The sequence below is a fragment of the Rhodnius prolixus genome, unplaced genomic scaffold, assembly GCF_049639745.1.
Source record: "Rhodnius prolixus isolate KJV_2025 unplaced genomic scaffold, Rpr scaffold_1, whole genome shotgun sequence".
NCBI classification, from domain to species: Eukaryota; Metazoa; Arthropoda; class Insecta; order Hemiptera; family Reduviidae; genus Rhodnius; species Rhodnius prolixus.
Window position 1 is genome coordinate 17,449,699 of NW_027411581.1, and position 13,006 is coordinate 17,462,704.

The 13,006-nt window shown below is 32.9% G+C and overlaps 2 protein-coding genes across 4 annotated transcripts in view; both read right to left on the reverse strand.

Moving 5' to 3' along the window:
- Positions 1-13,006, reverse strand: part of PsGEF (Protostome-specific GEF) — an 84,645-nt gene that overhangs the window by 61,078 nt on the left and 10,561 nt on the right. The window lies entirely within an intron of this gene.
- Positions 2,621-12,256, reverse strand: LOC141456152 (uncharacterized). The gene is made up of 2 exons (XM_074131860.1): positions 11,782-12,256; positions 2,621-4,017 (listed from the first exon to the last, which is right to left on the reverse strand). Exon 2 carries the CDS (start codon positions 3,978-3,980, stop codon positions 3,594-3,596), a length of 387 nt encoding a protein of 128 aa, XP_073987961.1. The 5' UTR covers positions 3,981-4,017; positions 11,782-12,256; the 3' UTR covers positions 2,621-3,593.

A 13,006-nucleotide genomic window follows, 5' to 3' on the forward strand; every position in this document is an offset into this window, starting at 1 on the left:
TTAAAAACCTCAATTTAATAATAAATTCCGCCCGCAAGGATGAAGATGTTGAAAATTCCATTTTGTTGTTCATTAAGGATAATTGTAAAAGATTCCTCCGAAAACTTGGTGCTTTTTAAAGATATAATATTTCCTAAAAACAAACAGGAAATAATCTTTTGGTTTCACAAACTAAGAATGACTAATTTTACGACAAAATTCGCATTAGCTTAGTTTATCATAAAGCCAGACTCGCACTATTATTTATTAACACACAATCGTAATAACACATTGTGGGTTGTTTTACAAGTTAATTGTGTGTAAGAAAGTGGAATATTATTTTGTTAGTGAGACGCTGGCAGCAGGACATTACAGCCTGACATTATTGTATACACAACCATTCTACGCAGGAACTTACTCCCCTGCCGCCTAAGTAATATCAAGGTAGTAATTTGACTATAAAGACATGTAGCCCAGCAGGCTACAAGATGTGTGGTTTTGCTTCTATTGTCTCAGAACAATACGCGCTCGGATTTCCGGGCGGCTGGAGTTCCTGCTTAAAGGGACTCTAAGCTCTAGCAAATCTAAACTTGTGCTGCTTGCAGCATTTCTAATCAACTAAATGTTTAATTTGAAAATATTCAAAAATATTTTATTCTATTTAATTGTAAAAAGTTTATTAGATAAAAATGCCAGGTGAAGATATTTTAATAGAATGGCAATTTAGGGTCCTAAAGTGTTACGTGCGTGACTTGCCTAGATTACAGCGGAAATGACTAACCACGCCCTCTAATTCAAATGCAACACTATCCAATAAAGAAGGTTCCGGTTGACAAAGCATCTAACATAGAGTCAGGGGTCAAAGTCGAATGTTAAAACCAGTGGTTTGATTTATAATGAATTCCTACTGAATAATTGAACAAAAATAATCTTTAAATGAATTAAAAAGAAACAAATGAAACAGCTAATTTGACAGAAACGGGGGTTGAATGATAACTAAAACGCCCGAGTATGACGGGTAGGAAGTTGCTGTTTCACTGGACTTTTTCAGTTTTATGCGATTTGCTCGGAAATCGCTTCAGTTAATGTCTTTATCTTTGATTAAAATTACCTTCCATTCAAATATCGTCAATACCCCTTGATCGAAACTTTCTACCAGCCAATTTGATTTAGCGCATTTTTCAGAGTTTTTAGTGTTCACTTTATTTATACTTCTTAGTATTAAATATTGAATTAAAAATCTGATTCATTAAGAAATCGCTTGGCTAAAAGTTTGAATCTCTTGAACGATTTATTTTTAGCTTTCTAACGCTGTTTATATCCTAACTCTTCATAATACAGATGTCTCTAAACCATAGAAAGAACTACGTATTATATAAATCTTGTAGATAAGTACTTGATTTGTGGGAAATGTACGTCTCTAAGAACCAACTAAAATCTCCAAATAAAAGAAAAATATCTTGTTTTTCAACGTAAATTTGAAAATGAGCCTGCTACTAAAATATGATGTATAAGATAAAAGTGATATAAAAATTTTGTAAAAATTCAATAGCTTATTTCTTATAAAACTAGTTAGAACAATAATTATACACTCTGGTGTCCCACTAACATAAAGGGTCGACCCAATAAAGAAGCCCAGCGACTACTGGTCGCCACACTTTGATCAGCTTGTTCTCGTTACGTCACTTCCTCTATGTAGGCTTTGAGAACCCTAAATCGATGTGATGACGTAACTACCGGTAAAGCTATGGTGGGCGGCACGTACCAACTTTCCCGCTTCCAAAGTGAGCTCTTGGCTTACTTACATCGGGAGTAAATGCCAGCCATCTGATATGAACACACAGTGTGGATTACCGTTCTTCCTTCTGTCTAGTCATTAACACTGACATTTACCTTTAATTACAAACATCCTCTTAATTTAGATATGTCTCACCTCTCGAGTAAATAAATAATTGGTGTCATTTGAGGTCATTTCTATTACTAAAAGCAAATCTCTAGGTATCTTCAAAGGACTGTTTTTCCTTCTAAATTCAACAAATGAATGTAACTTTTTTTCGCTGTATCTATTTATTCATCTTGCTTGACATAAGTGTTCTTATCCTTGTCTTTTAAGGAGCCAGCACCTTACGCAGGCTTCAGATGCTTAAATAACTTTCGGAAAAATGAGGTCAAAAAAATTGACAAGTAAATCCGTTGTGGCATTCCAGACCTTACAGTCAAAAAAGTAAAAAAAGTGATTTTTTTTTAAATCAATCTTAACTATTGAAGTTACCTTTCTTTGGTCTGCAGCCTTTTTAATATTCCTTAAAGTTGAATATATAACTGTAACCTGATTCGAACCAATTGCAGTGCATGCAATATATTATTTTCATTTATTAGTTTATTCAATAGATTACCTCGAGTGAATTATTAATTTCACTGTCACATTTCGTTTTAAAAATTTGCAATATTTTTTTTTAAATTAAAATCACATTTAAAGTTTTCATACATTGTTTAAATTTAATGTAAACTTTAATGTCTTCAGATAGTAACCGAATCCTTGACTGTACATTCTTAGTGCATTAAGCTGAGTTTAGTTACCATTTATACAAACTTACTAGAGCTCAACGCAACCTGGGTTTTTAAAAAGTACAATACGTACTGAATTCGGAAACATCTGTGCCGGCTGTGCCCTAAGAAGGAATAAACTTTGTAGCAAAGACGGAACTGATTTAACCAAGATACATTGGTGTTTACGCTCTGTTGATTTGTGTGGGGCACGATCACCCCTCATCTTTAAAAGGAACAGATGGTCATATTTAGTCTTCGATATTTTACTTTTAAAAAATATATTTTAACAATTATTCCTCTTTAAATTGGCGATACTGTTACATCAGTTAAATAAACTTGGATGTCACATGGAAAGCTTTTCATTGGATAATTCTTGTTTATGTTAATTTTATTTCAACTACGGGTTTTTCCACAATTCTTAAAGTCAATAGCTTCTTTCATTACATAAAAGACCTTAAATATTCAGATTAAAGAGCAGTTCTCTTAAACGCATACTTTTGGAAGATTGTAGACTATAAAGAAAGTGACTAAAAACCAAATCTACAACGATCTTCAAAGTGGCTTTCTAAACTGTTAGTGAATTCAAATTGTGTAAGTCTAATGAGTAGCTGCGAGTAATAATAATAATAATAATAATTTTTTTATTGCTTTAATTACAATTGTAAATAAGCATGGAGTTGTGTATAAATTCACACAAAAGAAAATAAATAAATAAAAAGCAGACAAAACTGAAAAAAAACAATAAATCATAAACAGTATTGAAGAAACTTAATAAATTGAAAACAGCTATAATGATTAAAAGAATATAAAGCTTCCGCCTAAAATCAGTAATAAGGAAAAATGAAATAAATACCCTCAATAAACATGATAACCAAACGAAAGAAAAAATAATAAACATTAAAATAATAATTAATTCACCCATATAAAAATAAATACACATACATAAATTTATAACAGAATAAAATACAAAAACTTCAAAATAAAGATCATTTACATTTATAATTTCACGATTTAGTAACTGAATAATACATTAATTTTTGACACAAAATTTCTACTAACAGAGTCTACTTTTTTGGAGGGGGAGTAGATAAATCTTGAGCACAACTGGTAGCCGTTAAAGGAGGCACCTTTGGTTTCAGAAACCCCAAAATTCGACCAGATTGTGATTTCTTAAGTTTTCTCTTTTTGGCTGATCTGTCGATCCCTTGAGAAGTCAAAACATCTTCAGTTTCTGTATCTTCTCCAGTTGCTAAGGAAGATCCATCTTCTAAGTCAACTGGAACTTCATACCCATATTTCATCAGATCACTTTCGCTCTTGATTAACACAACTTTTAGACCTTCTTCTTTTCGAATCAATATTTTACCATTTCTGGACCAACAGTATTTTACTTTACCAGATTTCTGCAGCTCCTTTGCTTTACTGAATAATCTGTAAGTTTCCGAACCCATATCGTCAGATATATATATTCGCTTCAAAGTCGCCTCACTAATACCAGACAAAATTTTAGTATTAATTAATTCTTTTTTCACCCAAAATAATTTAAAAAAATTATTTTTCAGATCTCTTCTTACAAATTTTAAAATAATAGGCGGATTTGGCATAAAAATCTTCCTTTTCAAACGATAGAAAAAGTCCAAATCATTTTCATCAATAGAGCAACCAATAAATTCACCAATAGCTTTAATAATACAGAGGAGATTTTCATTTTCAGAGTAAGGAATGTTGGTCAATCTGACTCTATTACCATAACGAAACTGTTCATAATCAACCATTAAAGAGTTCAAATAGATTAATTTTTTTTCAAACATCACATTTTCTATCCTTAATTTATCACTTTTAACATTTAAAATTTTCAAATCATTTTTCAGACTATTAAAATCAGATTTTATCTCAGTCTTTAAACTACTAATACTGGTTGAGAGACCTTGATTTTCTATTTTTAACTCAGAAAACCTTTGCTGAATGGTATTTAAAATTTGATTTATCTGGCCAATTTCTCCAAGAAGTATTTCAAATTTATCATTACTATCGTTGGTGCCCATTTTAGTAGAAAAGATAATATATATATCAGGGCTAGTATATATACATATATACCTTCAGTGCGTAAATGGCTGCAAATCTAAAAAGATGATACTAACTTGAACTTTAGAATAGAGCGAGACAGACAAACAAAACTTCTTCTCAAATAAACACTGCCACTGTCTCCCCACCACCAAGTTCCTACAGTCCACTGATAATTTTATTAATATGAAAATTAATTTTAATTAATATCTTTAAAACTGCTCGTCAGAATTTCACTAAATTTCACAAGTGCACAGAATATCCTTTAATAAACACGTCTGCCAAAAATCGTGAATCAAATCAGCCTAGAAACCACTTAGAAATCAATTAAAACAGCACACGATGTGCACAGTAACAAAGACAAAACACAACTCCAGCTGCGAGTAATGATGAGTTTCAGTTTGCATGTGGGTTCGCTAAATCACAATAGTAGCACACATAAACAATTTTTGCTGTTTCTACTTTCACTGTCAGGGTGTTTGGAATGTAAGTGTTCTCATGTTATTAGACTAGGAAACCGCAGAAACGCCAAGGATTCTAAAAAAGTAACTGAAGAAGTTTCCTACGGCGAAACTTTCATTAATTTAATTTTAATGTGATTACACGAATCACATAATTGCAATATCACGTAATTTACAATCCATTTTGCGACAAATCCTCAAGTAAACTCGTACAATTGTTTAATCTGAACGTTCTATTAGAAGCCTAGATGTGTTCATATAACGTATTACAGATGTGCTGAATCTGTTAGGTTTGTATACAGTAATAGCGGCACATCTGAAATGTAGTATTGAACAGAAGGATTTAAGTTTCGCCTCTATTTATAAATATGCTCCTAATAAATACCATAAAAAAGCATTTTGATAATGTGAGGTTCATAACAAAAACATATGAAATATACGTATAAGATGATTTAGGCTGGAAACATAGTGGAACGGCGAGCAAAGCGGCGCTGATAGCGAAGAGCGAAGCGGCAAAAACAAAAACTAGAAATAGATAGAGTTGCTCTATCTTCGCTTTGCTCGCCACTATGCGCGTTCCCATATGTTAACTTGTGTTTGATTTCGCCGCTTCGCTCTTCGCTATCAGCGCCGCTTTGCTCGCCGCTCCACTATGTTTCCAGCCTTAGGAGAATGAATGCGGCTAGTTGGCAAAACGTAGGTGTATTGCAAGATAGAGGTACTGCTCTTTGAAAAGCTCAGCGATTCTCAAATTTTTGTCGCGCACTACTGCATTGTTACTTTTATCTACGAGTTGCATACCAAATACGTAAACTATTTTATTTCAACTACGAAGTTTTTCTACAATTCTTAAAGTCAATAGCTTCTTTCACTACATAAAAATCCTTAAATATTCAGATTAACAGAGCAGCTCCCTTGAATACTTTTGGAAGATTCTAGACCATAAAGAAATTGTAGACTATAAAATCGCAGGAGTCAAATATTAGTGATATAAAAGAAGCGAACAAAATAAACGATCAAAATTTCTTAATTTGAAAAGTCATTTTGTTTCTAGCTTTTGATCTGAAGAAATAGTTTTCACTTCTCTAAGGCGCAGTTTTAGTTCTTAGTTACAATCCTATCATTTATTTAATACTAAGTAGAGTTAAATGTGCTGTTGAAATCCTGGGTTTAAAGAAAATACGTACATTAAATGGAAACACCACCTCACCGAATTCATTTTTCTCTTTTTTCAGATTTTTTTCGAAACAAGACCCGAAGATTTATCTCTGAACTTCGTATTTAGATTTCGTGAAGGTATTTATTTAAATCATTTTTCTAAAATTTCTGTTTAAGGCATTTCAAGAGGGGTTCTTTTGTCACTATAATTCTCTAATGAGTTTTAGAAGTCATTTAATGTTAGTAATAAGTACAACTATTTTGAAAATACAGATTTTGAAGAAATATAGTATAATGAGTTGAAACTTTAGGAAGGAACAGGTAGTTAGAGAAGATCGTGGAAGTTCTCTTTCCGGATCTTTTTTTAGAAACTGCTGGTTACTAAGCTTTACAGTAAAACGTAGAAAAGGATTTTTGGGACTTTTTTGAATCATCATCTTTATCTGACGATAAATAAAAGCCTGAAACTGGTCAGGGATACAATGTACATGCATGCTACGTGTGATAAAAGATATTTAGATTTAGATCTAGCCATGCAGACCTAACCTCATTTTCAACTTTATCGGTTTCTTATAACAAAAATTTTGGCGAAATTTCATCTTAAAATAAAATCAATAAAATTAAAAGTAATCCATAATTTAAATTTTTGAAAGAGGAGCATCTATAGAGTAAGACAGGATTCTTATTTTAGCGTCTGCTTCTTCCTTTTAAACGTGGGAAATACGTAATGTATATGGCTTGCATTTCAAGTTACTTCATGAGCTAAAGCGAATGTTTTAGATATTTGTTTCGCACACAGTTTCTCTCTCTCTAGAAAGGATCGTGTTCGTACAAAGTCGTCATCTTTCCTTTTCTATTTCTTAACATTTATTTCCATCTGACAGAAGTGAAGTTTAGAAGACATAAGCTTTCAAATGAGATTTCAACAATGATATTATCATTATATGATTTTTAAACCTTTAAAACCCAAATTTTTTACTTTTTACAGTCAAATTACTTTGTCATTTTACAATACTTTGCAAGTTAGAGAGTAAATTTTAAGTAGGAATAAGCTGTTTAGAATTAAAAGAAAATTTATAAAAAGGTTTTGTTTTTTTTGGAAGAAATAAATATTTGCTAAGAAAAATATTTTCTAAAAAATAGCAAACAAGAAAAACAACAAAATAAACGAAACGAAAGTAAAATATAAGACAAACGTGGTTTAAGGAGGGTGATCTAGTTCTCACAGAAAGGAAGAATCAAGCAGGCAATGTCTTCTCTTGCATTTCCCGGACCACATTTGGAAGAGGCAAACGTTGAAGGGAGGGAAAGAGGTAGAAGTTGGGTAATACGGTCTGAAGGGAGAAGAATATTCTACTACGGGTCCATGCAAGCAAGGTGGGGCTTCAAGGGGAGAATTTGGCTGGATCTGACCTAGCGGCACTCACTGCATCCAGTGCTGGGACACACCACTTGTACTCATGGGAAAACTGCTCGCCCCTCCTAAACAACAATTCTCCCTAAAGAATAACAAGGCAAAATCCTTCTTTTCCCCTTTCTTCGTTTTGTATTCTTTTGTTTGCCATTCAGAAATTTCGCATTTATGTTGTGTTACTTCCTTATTTATAACAAAGATTTACCACGGTTAAATTTTATACAAAACCAGAAGTTCCACATTTTTGGTTTTAATCGCTAAAAGTTTTATAAATCACAACCCGTAAAGGGGAAATTCGAAAAGAACATCAACTCTATAAATTATTTCATTTATTTTTTTTTTATAATTCATCTGTTATTGTTTGAGGCTGTGGTTTTGTATACCTAAATTTTTGGACAGAACTCTTGTAGAACAAAGAAATGCTGGAAACTTAAAATTCCATTCGTGCACAGCAAAAGCGTCTGACTAAGAGGATTGTTAATATCGATCAATCTGAAGAGAAAATTTTGTACTTCATTCATGATTTCTTCCAACTCACTAATGACATCTGTCTAGCAAAGAAGTTCCTTGTGGTATCTATGGTGTTGTATATGACACAAGCTCTAGCTTCATTCTAGATTCTAGAATGTAAGTAACCTGCTAAAAGTACTTGCAAGGATGCCGAGAGTTAGCGATAACCCTGATCTTGCCACATTTACGTGAACGGCAATTAAAAAAAATGTGGATAAATTTTTAGGAATATGCTGCTAAAACCAGATTGGTTAAGATTTTTACAGGTTTAATGTTTTAAGAAAAATGAACGACAGATCTTTCATTGTCATTTCATGATCATTTCTTTAATTGTAGGAGATTAATCTAGTTCTTTCCACCCAGTTTTATTCTTTATACGCCTTTAACAGTTTACCGAGTTAACCACAACCCAACTAGCTCTAGACTACACCAATTTCGCAATCTCCTACAATACAATTAGAAAAAACTAAATACGTTAGTTGCTTTACTCAATTACCACAACGAGAAAATTTTAAGAACATAACGAGTGATTAGGAAATTACACTCCATTCAATAAAAAATATGAAATTGGACGGAAGTATATTTTTTTTACAGAGAATTAATTTTTGTTTTAAATCTTTTATGGAAATTTAAAATAACGTTTCTTAAAAGCCGACAGAATAAATTTTCTCCAAATACTTATCAAATATAATTGAACTATGTAGAACAATGGAGTAGTCGCTAAAGAGAAAAACTCAAACCACTCTTAAGCAGCTTCTGCTGATCGAATTTGGAATTGCGGAAAACATGGCGCGATCTCTAAAGCAAAGAACAGGTTTCAGTTTTCTGCTACTCAGATTCTTTGTAAAAACTCATACATTCACTTCTTAGAGAACTCTAGACCGATTGCCCGAGTTAACTGAATGCATTAAGCGAATTATTAATGAGTAATTAATGATTGTTTGCAGATAAAAAGGTAAATTAAGAATTAGAAAAATGCTGTCTTATATTTTCATTTGATTCAAAGAATCATTTCGAACCAATTATTATTACTAAATCATTCAGCCACCGTTTGCTTACAATTTAAAGCAAATAAAAGGGGCACAATATCCTGGCAAAGTTCCAGTAATTTTGTTAAAGGAAAACTTTTAAAATTTAATCTTACTTGTCTGTTGATAGGAGGTTGGTTTTATTCTTCAAAATGTCTCATGATTTATAGAATAACAGAACGGATCCAGTTTTTCTTCCCACATCAAATGAAAGAATGATTCAATCAACATTTTAAAAATATCTACCTAGGCCAAACATTGCTTACAACGAATGTGGAGGAACTATTTAGACATATTTCTCCTTATTCTGACAAAGTCAGCAGCAAGTATAGAGTGACGGAAACATGAGTGAAGTTGAATTCTCTACACCAAACTGCTCAAACTACCTCTGATAATGGACAAAAGTGCAAAACCGCTCAGGTTAGACAGTAAGCAAGCGTACTAAGAATGGATAAAATCAACGATATCTATAAATATTTGCATGCAATCATGTGAATCTGTGGATCCGCCAAGAGATGGCTCTTTCTTAAATTCAAGTTGTAAAAACTAAACATAGAAGTCAATGAGACAAAGTGTACAATGGGAGGAAGTCAATGTTAATGTAATTCTAAAAATATTTATCACAATTGCTAACTTTTTTACGTACTTATTTAAAAAATGTGTTCCTATATAATGCAGAGAAAGTATGTTGAATACACGGATTACATTCTAAATCAACGATGCTTCTAGCATAGAGCTTGTTGCATTTTAAGTACCAAAATCAAGATTCTCCTTACTACTTAATTATATTATTTGGTAACGAACAGTTCTTCAAACTGGATGTACAGAAAGACTTATGATGTTATCTCTTCGAAATCTGAACTGCAATTCCAGTTGAAAGATTTTCGAATGTTTATCCCTCTTATTTATGTAGCTTTGCTTTAGACCCGAATAGATTTATGCTGATCTTAGCCTGAAGCGATATAATTTTTTTTTTTTTTGCTGCCTTCTTACCTGCAAAAGATTTAGGGGTGGCTTTTTATGCCTTGTTTAGCGGTAATCTTGGAGGGCCCGAGCTTTAGGCCAATAGGGTAGTGAAAGAGCTGAGAGTGAGAGAGAGCGTAAGTCTTTTAAGGGTATGGAGACTTGTGTACTGCTTCACTAATCTAAGGGTGAAACTTTTCTAAGGGGAGAAGCGTAACGTACGCGAAGACGACCTTTCCCACCCCTTCTAGATTCTATTGTAAAGAGGTACAGAAGTAAATCAGGGCCAGACTAGCCAAAAATACAAGGGTTGAACCTGTCTTTTTTTGACTGTACCAAGCGAGGGCAATAGTAAGCGTTTCTTGTTTCACTCAAAAGCTCTTAAAGGAAGCATGTAACTTCTTCTTCTTCTTTTTACAAACAAGTATGGGCAAAGATGCATCACATATTTGTGTGACACATGTCTCGTGCCAATATGGTCAAATCTGAAGACTCTCTGTGATTATGGCTGTCTCCCGTATACTATATCACATTTTTATGGCCCTAAAGATTTAAATCGTTAAGGGGCAAGAATTCTGAGTTATGCTGTCATATAATTATATAACTTACATTTAGAACACGTGTGTAACAGATTGTTTATATATAGAATATCATTCTTGAAAATTATTTCTTTCAACAAGTCGTTGTGTTATTTGATTAAATTCCCTTTCAGAGCAAATAGAAAATAAAGGAGTTTATTTATGAGGAAGAGCAATATTTCATTCTAATGTGAAAATAAACAGCCTTTTGTTAATTTTTAGTAACGTAAACCTTCTTATCAGTCCAAAAATGTCATTTATACATTTCTACTATTTTTTCCTGTGTTTGCTTTATGTGTTTAGGCAAGATTCAGCGTCTGCGTACATAGCATGGTTCACGAATAGAGACTCCGAATGGTAGTTAATGAATTTAGTAGTGCTTCACATTTGACCTAAGAAAACTTTCTGGACTACCTATTACGAAAGAGTGTCTTTGAAGGACGGCATTCCATCTGGAAGTCTAAGGGTCTTTAGCATGAGCTTCCATTTTTCTTCCAGAATTTATGGGTTGTTCGATCGATGTTTGGAAAGAGGAGTTACAGCTGCAGTAAAGTAAATATGGGCTTTTAGAGGCAAAAATATGAGATCATCAAGAGGTTCAGTTTTATTATATTGCAAATGTCAACAACTTCAGCATAAATTCATTTTTTAAGCAGTCTATGCAGGATACATTGTCTATCGATCGTAAGACTATCGTATCCAATAATGCTGATGTCACTGTTATCCTCTCTTCTGATCTTGACCCACTAATCTTCAATAGAAATATGCAGAATCACCTAAAAAATTTAAGAAAATAATATTGCACCCTCTAACGAAAATCTGCTCCCAACCTCTGATGATAGGACGCTACCTGGGGTTGTTAATCGATAAAATACTAACATGGAACACTCACAATTAACTTAAGCGACAAGAGATGTACACACGATATTACACACAATTCAAAAGACTGTTAGACCAATCAAGACTATCACTAGAGAACAAACTTTTTTTATCAACACTGTACTTAGTACTAAATGGACTTTCGGACTCAAATTATGGTGTTCTGCCAAGCGTTCTTACCACCTAAAAATACAAACCTTAAAAATAAAAGTATTCCGCACAAACTTCATTGCTTCCTTCTTGTATCCAACCAATGTAACTTCAATTTGCCTCAATAAAAAAACTAACTGTAACTTCAATAAAAAAGATTAGACAACACATCTGCAGATCAGAATCCTTTAGTCTGTCACCTCTCCTCCCGATCAATTCCTGTCGATCCTCCTTAAGCGCCAATTACCACGTGATTTTCTGAGTGAATATTTCTAGATATGCAGTTACTAGAATCATTAATCATTAAGATTATGCAGCACAGCTGTATAAAATTTTGCCATTATGATAATCAAATAAATAAAATAATAATAATAAAAGAAGTCAATTCTCGAGTACAAAAATTTCTAAACAAAATAAAGTTGCGAATAGAATGTAGTCGTGTGGATGATTTTTTTAGCAGATCTTTGTAGCAACATAGACAAGCGTAGTAACCTTCAGTTTGAAGACTGTCGAGCGATTTAAGGCATGCCATCTTCTGTAATATTCCCAAGTACCAGCAATTGTTATGCAGTTGTCAACCCTTGCTTCATGTTTCCTTAGAAACCGCAATTCTGTTCTTAAGAATAATCTCCCGCTCTCTATATCATTCATCTTTTGTGCTGATGCTGTTTTCACTTCACTCTTATCATTTTTCAAACAAATTTCATGCGGAAGAAAAAATATATAATATTTATATTCCAAATTACTTCAACATTTCCCAAGAGCTCTATAATCATCAAACCAGCTTGTAAAAAAAAAGGATGCTGGAAGCTTCTTCCAGAAAATCCGGTTTGTTCACTTTCTTTTCATTCTTTTTACAGCTTGGCTGTGACCTTCAGACACACCCCCGCTAGGCTACCCAGTGAAGAGTAGTTACTTCTATTGCTGCATCTCTTGGCTCTATATTCTTTACAGGAAAATTTAACTTAAAAGAATTTTTCACGAACTAAATCAAGCTAGGAAATATTCTTCCATGCAGTAAAAGATTCAGTAAACAATTTTATGACTATCTAAACGTAAGGTAGAAACGTAGTTGCACAAAAATTTAATAAAAAAAGTTTTGTCTTTATGATAACTTTTTTCTTTACTTTATTTTTTGTTGTCATAATTTAAATGCTCCAGAATGGACTTTAAAGAATTAGTCTTCACTTTATTTCGGGCGCCAATGGCCTCAGACGAAGACGCCTTAAATGAAAAAAAAGAAAAAGAAAAGAACAAATTTTAAATAACCCG

Bases quoted from the DNA above. Each gene is read 5' to 3' on its own strand.
- LOC141456152 (XM_074131860.1), bottom strand. From the start codon at position 3,980: ATGGGTTCGGAAACTTACAGATTATTCAGTAAAGCAAAGGAGCTGCAG.